The sequence below is a fragment of the Xenopus laevis genome, chromosome 7L, assembly GCF_017654675.1.
Source record: "Xenopus laevis strain J_2021 chromosome 7L, Xenopus_laevis_v10.1, whole genome shotgun sequence".
NCBI lineage: Eukaryota > Metazoa > Chordata > Amphibia > Anura > Pipidae > Xenopus > Xenopus laevis.
In genome coordinates, this window is record NC_054383.1 from 116,464,045 (window position 1) to 116,477,514 (window position 13,470).

A 13,470-nucleotide genomic window follows, 5' to 3' on the forward strand; every position below is an offset into this window, starting at 1 on the left:
GGTGACAATCCATGGTTCAAATCTAGATGTTCGACTAATCTGTCTGGTTTTGGAGGAAGCCAGGAGAACACTATCAACCAGAATGCATAATGGTGGATGGTAATAGTAAACTAGTTTGTGGAACGGTTTTGGGTAATCCTTGCATGTTTCAGCACAATAATGCCCCAATGCATAAAGCCTGAATGAATTGGCAGCATGGGTGTATTTTAATGGACTAGAAGAGGCTAAACCTCCCAAAACCAACATCAGTTAATTTGCCTAGAGCAAACAGGATGGATGTATTATACATAAAGTTGGCACAGCATTTATTCTGCCATGTGTTTTAAGGGTTATTATTATACATGAAATTACCACTATATTTATCCTACCAGGTGTATAACTATAGAGGAAGCAGACCCTGTGGCTGCAGGGGGCCCAGGAGGTATAGGGGCCCCATTAGGCCCTAATTCATATACAATGTCAATAAATATTGGTAAAACATGCCAACCTCAAGACATTTTCAGGGACTGAAAAATAATTTGCCGCAGGGCCCAGTATTATCTAGTTACACAACTGTATCCTACCATGAATTCCAAGGATATTATACATGGAGCTGGACTAGGTTTTAACTTGTCATGTGTTCTGGTTTATTATACAGGTATGGGACATGGTATCCAGAATGCTCAGAACCTGGGGTTTTCTGGATAACATATCTTTCCGTAATCTTTATACCGTAAGTCTACTTGGAAACGTATTAACCCAATAGGCTGGTTCTGCTTCCAATAAGGATTAATTATATCTTAGTTGGGATCAAGTCCAAGCTACTGTTTTATTATTACAGAGAAAAAGGAAAACATTTTTAAAAATCAAGAAAATTAAGTCTATGGAAGCGGCCTTTCCAGAGCTGGATAACGTGTTTCTGGATAACGAATCCCATACCTGTACATGAAATCAGCACCTTATTCATACTACCATGTTTTCTGGGGGCATTTATCTTATCATGTGTTCTTGAGTATTATATATATTTAAAACTGCTACTATATTTATATAAGTGTTCTGGGAGATTTATTACATGTAATTGAAACTGCATTTATCCTCCTATGGGTTCTTACTTGTACAATTGGGCCTGGGATACTATAAGAAGTATAGAATTTGACTAACCGGTTTAGAACCCCGACCTCTAGTGGCAAAATGCAGAATAATTTATGTTTCCTTAATTTGGATCTTCATACCTTAAGACTAGTCTACTAGTAAATCATTTAAACATTAGTTAAACCCAATAGGCTGGTTTTGCTTCCTATAAGAATTAATTTTATCTTAGTCTGGATCAAGAACAACTTTCTGTTTATTATTACAGAGAAAAGGGCTATAGTTTTTATAAATTTGGATTCTTTGGATAAAATGGAGCTATAGGAGCTTTCAGATAATGGGTTTCCAGGTAATGGATCCTATACATGTAATATATAGTAAACAAAACACTACTGACCCTTTACCTCCCCGTGCATCAGGCACCATATTTTCAAAGTAAGATCAGCAGTGCAGGAACTTGAATAGAACTGTGCCTAGGACTATGTACAATTTATAGCAACACAGGTACTGGATCTATTATCTAGAATGCTTGTGACCTGCAGTTTTCTGGATAATGGGTCATTATAATGTGAAACACCAAACCCTTAAGACAAGTAATGCCATTACTTTAGACCACCTTGGGCCAGTTCTTATACATTCAAGTCAATGGGATAAATTCAGGGGACAAGAAGTGGTGTATAAAATGGAATACAAAGTCGTGATACTTTTTTACATTGCAAATTTCAAGGGGCTGTTACGTTGTATGTTGGAATCAATAGACATTTTAAATAACATGCCAGATTTTATGCAAAAGCTTGATCAATAAGCGCCTAGCTGTTTCCCTTTTTAGATCCCTTAAATAAGCACTAACTGCACCAGCTTTTTAAAATAGCTGCCGGGCTCAGCATGTGAGTCAGAAGCTACACTAGTATACACTGAAATGTTATTCTACAACCTCCAGGCATGCTGGGTGCAAGAATGTAGGAAGGTCCCATGCACAGCATATCAAATTGTTGAGCATTGGTTTCTAGGCTGCTAGCCAGGGAGACTCCTGCAATAAGTATTCCCTGGGCACATGAATATGAACATGACCTAGAATACTCGGAATGCACCTTATTCATATAGAACAAGATCAGGTAGCCCCCATAACCTACACAATATTTCTGCACCAGTCATATTTTTGTTAACTGCTTTCTCAATGGCTCCTTGGACGGCTGGTAAATTATGTAAAGGGTATTAGATACAGCTATGCATGCATAGTATGCGGTTAAATGGGCTAACTTTTAGTATGATGTAGAGAGTGATATTCTGAGACAATTTGCAATTGGATTTCATTTGTTATTATTTGTGGCTTTTGAGTTATTTAGCTTTTTATTCAGCCATCTGGTTGCAAGAGTCTAAATCTCCCTAGCAACCATGCATTGATTTGAGTAAGAGACTGGAATATGAATAGGAGAGGCCTGAATAGAACGATGAGTAATAAAAAGTAGCAATGATAATAAATGTGTAGCCTTACAAAGCCTTTGTTTTTTTTGATGGGGTCAGCGACTCCCCTCTGGCATGGGGCCCCAAACTGAAGTACCCCTTGTATTCTCTGTCTGATTCTGTTCTGATGCTGGACTGTAACATACAGTTTTACAAATAATCAGTCCAGAACAAAAAGTGATAAGGCAGAGATTTCTCGCATGAGAACTCTTTTTAGGTTTATGGGGAAATTTTGAACTGTAGAATAGGATGAAGAATCGTGTTGTAGACTTTAAAAAAAGTTTTATTAATGGGAAAAGCAGTTAAAATAGCAAAATTGGAAATTCGTGTATTTATAAGCAGCTTTCAGGAACACTTGCAGCGTGGTTTGTAAATGATCCTACACCCCAAAACTTAAAGTAGTGGTCCAGCCTATAAATCAAACACGGGGTATTTTTCCATGGGTCGTGAATTCAAAACTCTGTTTTTGGGTTCTGACTCTTGAAACAATGTAGAAGACGTCACTTCTATTCCAGATATGTTTATCCAGCTGCTTCTACTAAAAGGAGCAGTGCAGAGAACATAAACATCCAGACAGAAAACTTCTTTGGAGAGAAGGCAGGAGTGGGTAGATGTTAAGGGGTTGTTCACCGTTAACTTTTAGTATGATGTAGAGAGTGATATTCTGAGACAATTTGCAACTGGATTTATATTGTATTATTCCTGGGTTTTTGAGTTATTTAGCTTTTTATTTAGCACCTCTTCAAATTGCAATTTTAGCAATACAGTTGCTAGGGTCCAAATTACCCTAGCAACCATGCATTGATATGAATGATAGACTGGAATATGAATAGGAGAGGCCTGAATAAAAAGATGAGTAATGAAAAGTAGCAATAATAATAACTGGGTAGCCTTACAGAACATTTGTTTTTTAGATGGGGTCAGTGACTCCCATTTGAAAGCTGGAAAGAGGCAAATAATTTAAAAACTACAAAAAATAAAAAATGAAGGCCAATTGAAAAGTTGTTTAGAATTAGCCATTCTATTAAATTCTAGCAATAACAATAAATTTGTAGCCTTAAGAGAGTTTTTAGATGGGGTCAGTGACCCCCAATTGAAAACTGCAAAGAAGCAAAAAAAAAAAAAAAGGCAAATAATTGAAAAAACTATAAAAAAGAAAAAATGAAGACCAATTGAAAAGTTGCTTCTAACTGGCCATTCTCTAACTGGCCATAACTTACCCCTTATGTGAGGTAGGCAGTTATGGAGATACAAACTTGCCTCCACCGGGGCAACAAATTGGGTGCTCGTGTTATAAAACAAATACCAAATAAACCAAAAGGCAGTGGCAGATAACAGTTGTGATGCTCGAAATGTGTTTTAAAAAGATTTTCTACTGAATTGGAGCTCCAGCCTCTTTCTTTTAACCCAACTCTGACGCCAATGCTTCTGTAAGCAAGGATAACAAAATATAGATTTCAGCTAATAATTCCTTTGTGTTTTAAAGCCTTTTGCCTTGTTATAAATGGTGCTGCTAATAATAGTTGGTTAGTAGGATCTCTGAATCCTTTTAGGCTTGGTTTTCAAGCCAGGCAATAGGTGGCACAACAGGAACAAGGAGCAGCACAGTGTTAAACACTGCACACTGATACGCATCAATTCACTATTTGCAATGTATTTGCCTTTGGACCCTTGCAGTCAACTACTTGTGTAATTAAGCACATATTAAATGCCATGTAATGAATGGATACTTCTCATTTCCTTGTGAATGACGCACTAGTAAGGCCAAGCCCCACCAATGTGATCTGTAGAGGTGGAGCATGTAGAGATGGAGCACACCTTAGGGAATGTTGGCCATTAGCTTTGCCTCAATAACAATCTTGCACTTGAGTGGATATGACTTCTGAAAACGAACCTTTAGTAATTACTAATTGCTTTTGATATGATAGAAAGAGTATGTGAAAATATTCATCTTTTTCATTAAATAACAATGCAAGGAATGTCCAGCATCCAGCATTCCCTGTCAGGAGAAGGCTTAAAGGCTACAGGCTAGGCATAACTGTGTAATACTCTGCACATGACCATAAAGCATCGTAAGTATTAAGAATCTGAATTGTTAGGCTGATTTTCTGCAGCAATTTCCCTCACAGCTTCCCCAACTCCATGACTTGCACCTCTTCTTTTCTTTGGCTTTGAATGGTGTCCATTTCTGGGCAGTGCACAATATCTACCTTCAGCTAGGTCTTTGGCGCTGCACAGGGGCCCATGCACCTTGACTGTGTTTCCAAACTTGGAATAGTCTACCGAGTATCTGCCTTCTTCTTCTGTGACAATAGGAACGAACCGGTGGCCCCAAAGGATTTCCTCTGGTAAATAGGATGTTCTTGCCTGGGTAGTGATACCTGTTGTCTCCACCACACCTTCCAGTATTGCCACCACCTCCAGATCTTCATTGCAAATATCATAAGCTGAAAAGAGATACAGTGGGCTTCTTTCATCAATAGTGTGGCTAACAATAAGCGGGGATACCAAGAAGATGGAGTTCGTCCCTACAGGGTTTTCCACTTGGATGTCCACCTGGGAAATAGGAATGACTTCCCCTTCTTCCGTTGTGGTCTTCTTGACAATTTGGATTTTGATAGAAGCACTGATAATCATGCTTTTCCGCAAGTCACCCACCCGGAACATAAAGCGATACTTCCCATCACGACAGGCTATGACGGCATGTTTGCTAAAAATCAACGTTTCTGCCCGGCGGTTGGCTTGAGCGGTTTTCATGAAAATACACCCTAACATGACTGCATTGATGATCAACCCAGATATATTTTGTATAATGAGCACTGTTATGGCCAAAGGGCACTGCTCAGTCACCATTCGGCCTCCAAATCCGATAGTAACTTGAACCTCGATGGAGAAGAGGAAGGCAGAAGTAAAAGACTGGATATTAGTAACGCAAGGCACAAAAGAGCCACGTTTTGGGCCAAGGTCACCATGGGCAAATGCTATTAGCCACCAAGCCATAGCAAACATCATCCAACTGCAAATAAATGTCATCGTAAAGATCAACAAGCTGTGCTGCCATTTAAAATCCACCATAGTGGTGAAGACATCTTGGAGGAATCGTCCTTGCTCACGAATGTTCTTATGGGCCACATTGCAGGCTCCATTTTTCGTCACAAAACGTGCTCTTTTGGTTTTGGGTCTATACTGGGAATTAGTAACCCTTTCCTCTGCCAGGTGAGTGATTAGGAACTCGTCAGGGAGAAGTCCTTTCCTGGCTAGCATCTTGGTATGAAGGAAATTATTCAGCTGTTGTCACTAAAAAGCATCACTTTGCCTGAGGAAATAAAGGAAAAAGATAAAGAAATAGCATATACATATTACAGTGATGTTCAGATCCAGATATCAGAATTGTATCATGCTAAGGTATACATATAGATTGCTTTCTTTAAAGTTAGGCTATTCTATGCAGAGAGCCTTCATTATCTGCATCTTTTATTTATAAAGAAGCGGCCATGCTACCTAAGTAAATATGGAACCTCACACTATTTCAAAATAATACTAATTAAATCATAGAAGAGCGATCATGTTGCAACCCCCAAAAAATGGCATCTTCATTAAGGTTAAAAAGTATACCCGAATATGGACCATAATTTTGGGGTTGAAATTGCAATTATACCTCTTTCACTTGGGGGCAAATTTACTCAAGGTCGATATTCGACTGTCGAAGTTAAATCCTTCTACTTCGAATATCGAAGTTGAAGGATTTAGCGCTATTCGTTCGATCGAACAATTAAATCCATCGACCTATGGGGAAGGTTCGAACTTCCCCATAGGCTAACATTGACTTCGGTAGCTTTTAGGTGGCGAACTAGGGGGTCGAAGTTTTTTCTTAAAGAGACAGTACTTCGACTATCTAATGGTCGAATAGTCAAACGCTTTTTAGTTCGAACCGCTCGATTCGAAGTCGAAGTAGCCCATTCGATGGTCGAAGTAGCCAAAAAAACATTCAAAATTCTAAGTTTTTTTTCTTTTATTCCTTCACTCGAGCTAAGTAAATGGGCCCCTTGGAGTTGCATTCATTTCCTTGCAGATTTGTTTCCATTGCTCGGGTCTCGATAGCCTCTTGGCCATGGGACCTAAGAATATCTTTCATAACTAAAGAAAAATGAAAGGCAATGGGAAGGAGTCAATACAAGATCTAGGGGTTGACAGATAGAGGTGGATAGAGGGCACAGGATTAAGGACCTGGTAGTAACTGAAGACATGGGCATTTGCGGAGCAACAAGAAGGTGGTGATGGAAGGTCCATTGGGTTTTAGTTATGCCACCACTAGGGATGCACCGAATCCCCAAAGCCTAATTTGTATATTAGGGACAAGAAGGAAAAAAGTGGATTTGTGAAAAAATGTAGTGATTTCCCTTACCATTTCTAATTTGCATATGCAAATTAGGTTTCAAATTTGTTTGACCAGGCATGAGGAGTCAGCAAAATATTGCTGAAAAGGGCAGAATCCTGGCCAAATCCCAAACCAAATCCTGGATTCGGTGTATCCCTAACCACTAACCCTTTATCTGAAATTATTGTTAATATCTGGCCAGGTATTTGGGCAGCAACAGGATGGAGAAATGGGAGGTCCAATGGGTTTTAATTATGCCACTTCCAGTTTTCTTTGAGAACAAGTGTTGGGCATATTATGTTGTGAGGCCTACAAACAAGGGAAAAGTGTTATATCACCTTAAAAAATGCATTTTTAAATTTTTTTCTATTTTTTACAAATTGCATTTGGCAAAATTTGTTCTTTCCTTGACTTTTTGAAAGCATCCCGTTTCATCCTTTATCTCACTATTCACAATTTTATGCACATGCATTCTTTTGAACAGTAGTTTGCTATAACTGTAGTAATAAATGTTTATTGAAAGTTGCTTTCATTATGACTTTACAAACCCTTTAGGGTTTTACCCCATCTCCTATGCAGAGACAGAACTATTAATAGAATTATAATGGGCCATACTTATCAGGGCAAAGATGGAGAAACAATAAGGCACGTGCATTTCTCTATATTTACAGACTGATAATGTTATAAAGATTTTTATAGGATTTGTTCTAGCGATACAAGTTGCATAAAATATTCCATAGAAACACAATGGATGCAATATGGTAAATATACTCTCCATTATGTTTTGAAAATATGTTCCCTAAAGGGGTGGTAAACCTTTAAGTTAACTTTATGTATGTTATAAAATGGCCAATTCTAAGGAATTTTTCCATTGGGTTTTCTTTCTTTTTTATAGGTTCTGAATTATTTGCCTTTCTTCTGACTCTTTCCAGCTGTCAAATGGGAGTCGCTGATCCCATCTAAAAACAAATGCTCTGTAAGGCTACAAATGTATTGTTATTGCTACTTTTTCTTACTCATCTTTCTATTCAGTCCTTCTCTTATAAATATTGTGGTCTCTTATTAAAATTAATGCATGGTTGCTAGGGTAATTTGGACCCTAGCAATCAGATTGCTGAAAATAAAAAGCTAAATAACTCAAAAACTACAAATAATAAAAAATGAAAACCAATTGCAAATTGTCTCAGAATATCACTCTCTACATTATACTAAAAGCTAAAGGTGAACAGCAAAGAAAGCCTTCAAATGTAACCAATGGTGGAGCTGCTGCTCATGACAATTTTGAAAATTGAAATAATACATTTAATTAGGCATATTGCTGCATTCCTAAAAGAGGTCCTTGTATTCTCTGTGTTGCCTCTACTCCTGCTTACCCCTTGTCTCCCGCTTTATCCCATCCTCTATAATGGGAACTATTCAGGGAAAACACTCTGTCGGCACCACCCTGCCCTGCTGCAAATATTTTGGTTACAAATCGAGATATTGGGTGCAACATTCCCAGACCCACATGGGTTTCAAAATGAAAATGAAATTAAAAAGCAACAGGTATAATATTGAAAACTTGGAGATGTCTCGGTACAAACACAACAGCCACAGACAATGTTGATTCTAAACCTATAACATAATCAATTGCTAGCAATAGTAATAACTGACCTGCCGTTAAATATGATGGAAAAGATGATCTGCATTGGACTGTGTTTTAGTCATCTCCAACCTACTGCTCTACATGTGATGATCAACACTCAGTATCCCCTGTTGTAATTCAGTAACAGCCTATCCCTGTTCTAGAACAAAGACGCTGCTCTTCTGTATCAGTTAAATATCACATTTGAGCACACAGCCTAAGCAGCCCCAAATTGGGATTATTCATTTACCAGTACAGCAGCCTGCTGAGAAGGATCACCTGTCGGGAGGCAGGAGTCAGTATCACTAACACAATACCTGGCTATCTCTCTCTTTTCTCTCTGCAGTCAGAATAACAGTGCAGCTCAGGTTTCCGGGTGTGCATGCAGTTTGACTCCTTTCAGCACCAGGGACAGCTCTGATAGTTACAGGATGCAATGTGAACACTGCTACCAATATATATCGCTTTCACATAACCCTACTGGATATTCTGCACCCCAGCTATTAAATAAGGAACCAGAATAACATGTTCCAGGCCTCCCTATGTCAACTGATTATAAACCTGAACTGCAGGGTGTAAGTTGGCCTGTGGATATTATAAGTACTCCCCATGTCAGTTATGTACATGATAAACTTACCTTGATTATTCCATGCACTTGTTCAGGCTACTGGTGTGTTTCTGGAAGCCTCTCCCCTATCCAAGAGGGAAGATGGTACAGCTTTGTGTTTCCTGTCTGTGTGCAGGATGCATTCAATTCAATAGGAGGTGGATGAGGTTTCTTTAGCTGCACCCTCTGATTGGTTGAGGGACTGGGCTGTACCAATCTGACACACAATACCAGAGGGGGGGGACTAGACTCCGTGAAAAGGTGCGATGGAGGGAGGATGATTATTCAGGCTTATCAAGATTCCCTGTTTTTATATCTTATCTTGCCGGGATCCGTGTCTTTTTACATCTATTAGCAGAAAGCAAATTTGTATGAAATTGATCAGTTTAATCAATCTAATACTTGTGGCTAGGACAGGCTGCTGTAATGTACATGCTCTGTATCCTCTCATTACAAAGGAATTAAAAAAGAATACAAATTAAAATATGTGCAGACAATTTCCATTTCTTAGTATGGCACTGTATTTATATAGCAACACAAATGTATGCTTTACAATGCATAACCACATTCAAACGTATATATCTATATATCTATATATATCTATATATATATATATATATCTATATATCTATATATCTACGTCTGAAAATAATCCTTCGATCGAACGATTTTAATCCAACGATCGAAGGATTATCCTTCGACCAAAAAAACTTTGGAAAGCCTATGGGGACCTTCCCCATAGGCTAACATTGACTTCGGTAACTTTTAGATGGCGAACTAGGGGGTCGAAGTTTTTTCTTAAAGAGACAGTACTTCGACTATCGAATGGTCGATTAGTTGAACGATTTTAAGTTCGAATAGTTCGATTCGAAGTCGTAGGTCGAAGTAGCCCATTCGATGGTCGAAGTAGCCCAAAAAACACTTCGAAATTCGAAGTTTTTTAACTTCGAATCCTTCACTCAAAGCTAGTGAATCGCCCCTTAGTGTGTTATAGAATGGCCAATTCTAAGCAACATTTCAATTGGGCTTCATTGTTTATTTTTGATAGTTTTTTCAAATAGTTGTCTTCTTATTCTGACTCTTTCCAGCTACTTACTCTTCGGAAAAAAAACAAACAAATGCTCTGTAAGACAACAAATTTATTGTTTTTGCAACTTTTTATTACCCAACTTTCTATTTAGGAAGTCTCCCATTGATATTCCAGTCTCATTCAAATCATTTTAGGGTTGCTAGGATAATTTGGATCCTAGAAACCAGACTGCTAAAATGGCAAACTAGAGAGCTGCTGAATAAAAAGCTAAATAACTCAATAATAAAAACAGTTGGCAAATGGTCTGAGAATATCACTCTCTTCATCATTTTAAAAGTTAAAGGAAAACGATATCCCCAAAATCAATACTAAAGCAACAGATAGTTTATATCATATGAAGTTACATATAAAAGAATCTTACCAAACTGGAATATATATTTAAGTAAATCTTGCCCTTTTACATCTCTTGCCTTGAGACACCATTTTGTGATGGTCTGTGGGCTGCCTCAGAGATCACCTGACCAGAAATACTACAACTCTAAAACTGGCCATAGATTCTACAACTCTAAAAACTGGCCTCAAAGATTCGCTCGTTTGGCGACATCGCCAAACGAGCGGATCTTTCCCGATTTGCCACTAACAACATGGCTATATCGGGGGTAATTCGAAGGTATGGCCGAACGATCGAATAACGATACGCTTAGGGGCTCCGACTGGTCGGTCGGTTAAAAATCAAACCTTCCCGATCAATATCGTGGCCAGATATCGATCGGGAAGACCCGTCGGAAACCCCCATACACGGGCAGATAAGCTGTCAAATTGGGAGGAAAAAGCAACCCTGTGACCTTAGGTGAGCAGCCCATTTACATTTTAAAGCAAGCGGCCCATCGGGCATTTGCCCGAACCCACAGTTTTCCAGTCGGGGCCTAGTCAGAAGGGTGCTCTAACGGAATGAATTGTTGGCAGTTCTGCACTGATGTAATGTATTTGTCACCAACTCAAGGTTTACTGGTAGGACACAACTCACTGATGGCTTCCTGCAGTCCCTGCCTGCACACTCCCCCTCCAATTTTCCCCCCCAACTACAACAATACCACATGCCTCACCTGTCTACCTCCGATTCTGGCATCATCAAGGGGGCACAGGGGGTACTGTTGTACTGGGCCCGGGCCTAAAGGGGGGCTGTGCCGCACGTTTCGAAATATTTGGTTTCCCCTTGATAGCGCTGAAGCTTTGCCGCACCTGCCGAAGAGCCAAAGTCCTGAATCTGCGAAAAGACCCAAAGCCAAGAAAGGAGCCGAAGTTGAAGTTCCAAAGCCGTGAAAAGATCCGAAGTCACGTAAGGAGCCTAAGTTGAAGTCCCGAAGCGGCAAAAAAAACCTGAAGCCACGAAAGGAGCCGAAGTTTAAGTCCTGAAGCCTCAAAAGGACCCGAAGCCACGAAAGGAGCTAAAGTCCCGAAGCTGCGAAAAGACCTGAAGTCTCAAAAGTAGCCGAAGTCCTGAAGCAGTGAAAAGACCCGAAGCCACGAAAGGAGACAAAGTTGAAGTCTCGAAGCGCAAAAAACTTGAAGCCACGAAAGGAGCCAAAGTTGAAGTCCTGAAGCTGAGAAAACACCCGAAGCCACGAAAGGAGCTAAAAGTCCCGAAGCTGCGAAAAGACCTGAAGTCTCAAAAGTAGCCGAAGTCCTGAAGCGGTGAAAAGACCCGAAGCCACGAAAGGAGACAAAGTTGAAGTCTCGAAGCTGCAAAAAAACCTGAAGCCGCGAAAAGACCCGAAGCCACGAAAGGAGCTAAAGTCCCGAAGCTGTAAAAAGACCCGAAGTCTCGAAAAGGAGCCGAAGTTCTGAAGCTGTGAAAAGACCCGAAGTCTCGAAAAGGAGCCGAAGTCCTGAAGCCGGGAAAAGACCCGAAGCCACGAAAGGAGCTGAAGTTGAAGTCCCGAAGCTGCGAAAAGACCCGAAGTCTCGAAAGGAGTCGAAGTCCTGAAGCGGTGAAAAGACCCGAACCCATGAAAAGAGACAAAGTTGAAGTCTCGAAGACACAAAAAACCCTGAAGCCACGAAAGGAGCCAAAGTTGAAGTCCTGAAGCCGCGAAAAGACCCGAAGCCACAAAAGGAGCCAAAGTTAAAGGAAAACTATACCCCCAAATGAACACTTAAGCAACAGATATTTCATATCATATTAAGTGGCATATTAAAGAATCTTACCAAACTGGAATATATATTTAGGTAAATATTGCCCTTTTACATCTCTTGCCTTGAGCCACCATTTCGTGATGGTCTCTTTGCTGCCTCAGAGATCACCTGACCAGAAATACTACAGCTCTAACTGTAACAGGGAGAAGTGTGGAAGCAAAAGACACAACTCTGTCTGTTAATTGGCTCATGTGACCTAACATGTATGGTTTGTTGGTATGTTTGTGAGTACAGTGAATCCTACGATCCCAGGGCCCTTATTTTTTAAAATGGCAATTTTCTATTTATGATTACCCAATGGCACATACTACTAGAAAAGTATATTATTATGAAAATGGTTTATTTACATGACGCAGGATTTTACATATGAGCTGTTTTATGCAATATCTTTTTATAGAGACCTACATTGTTTGGGGGTATAGTTTTCCTTTAAAGTCCTGAAGCCGCAAGTTCAGTTCTACTGAACATCAATATACCTCCCAACATTTTGGAAGTAAAAAGAGGGACACAAATTTTTTTTCCGCATGTAGCGCAGCAATTTTTTGACCACACCCCTTTCTGTGGCCTCACCCCCTAATTACCATGTTTGTTTTAAAAAACTTGGCAGGTTATAAAAGTTTGAAAATATTTCTCCTTATCTAAACTGTGTTTTTGTGTCTCAAAATTGTTACAAAGTATCTTATTTGCACCTGTTGGCTGTTCTGGGCTCTCTGCTAAAAGCCAATTAAGTGAGAAACTTTGTTTCTTTTTCTGGCTGTTCAGTGCAGAGAAAAGAGGGACTTTCCAGTACAAATGAGGGACTGCGGGTTGAGCTGTCAAAAGAGGGACTGTCCCTCTGAAAAAGGGACAGTTGGGAGGTAAGCATCAATGTGTTTTTTTTTTTTCATTTTATTAAACCCCTGGCCACCAATGTATTATTTTAATACTCTATAGACCCCTGACCACCAATGTTTTTTTAAAAAAAAATATTCTCTGGGGTCCCAATGTTTCCTTTTAACTTACAGGGGGCCCTGACCACCAATGTTTTTTAAAAAAAGGTCCTGAGAAATGTTCGCTGCCAGTAGAATCCATTAGCGCTTCTGCCTGTTTCAATGTACCGCTCA

At 39.6% G+C, this 13,470-nt stretch overlaps 1 protein-coding gene across 1 annotated transcript; it reads right to left on the bottom strand.

Annotated features, from left to right (window-relative positions):
• Positions 1 to 3,713: 3,713 nt before the first annotated feature.
• On the bottom strand, positions 3,714 to 9,534 carry LOC108696730 (ATP-sensitive inward rectifier potassium channel 11). Its single transcript, XM_018226339.2, has 2 exons — positions 9,172 to 9,534; positions 3,714 to 5,848 (listed from the first exon to the last, which is right to left on the bottom strand). Exon 2 carries the CDS (start codon positions 5,794 to 5,796, stop codon positions 4,612 to 4,614), a length of 1,185 nt encoding a protein of 394 aa, XP_018081828.1. The 5' UTR covers positions 5,797 to 5,848; positions 9,172 to 9,534; the 3' UTR covers positions 3,714 to 4,611.
• Between the last annotated feature and the right edge of the window lie 3,936 nt (positions 9,535 to 13,470).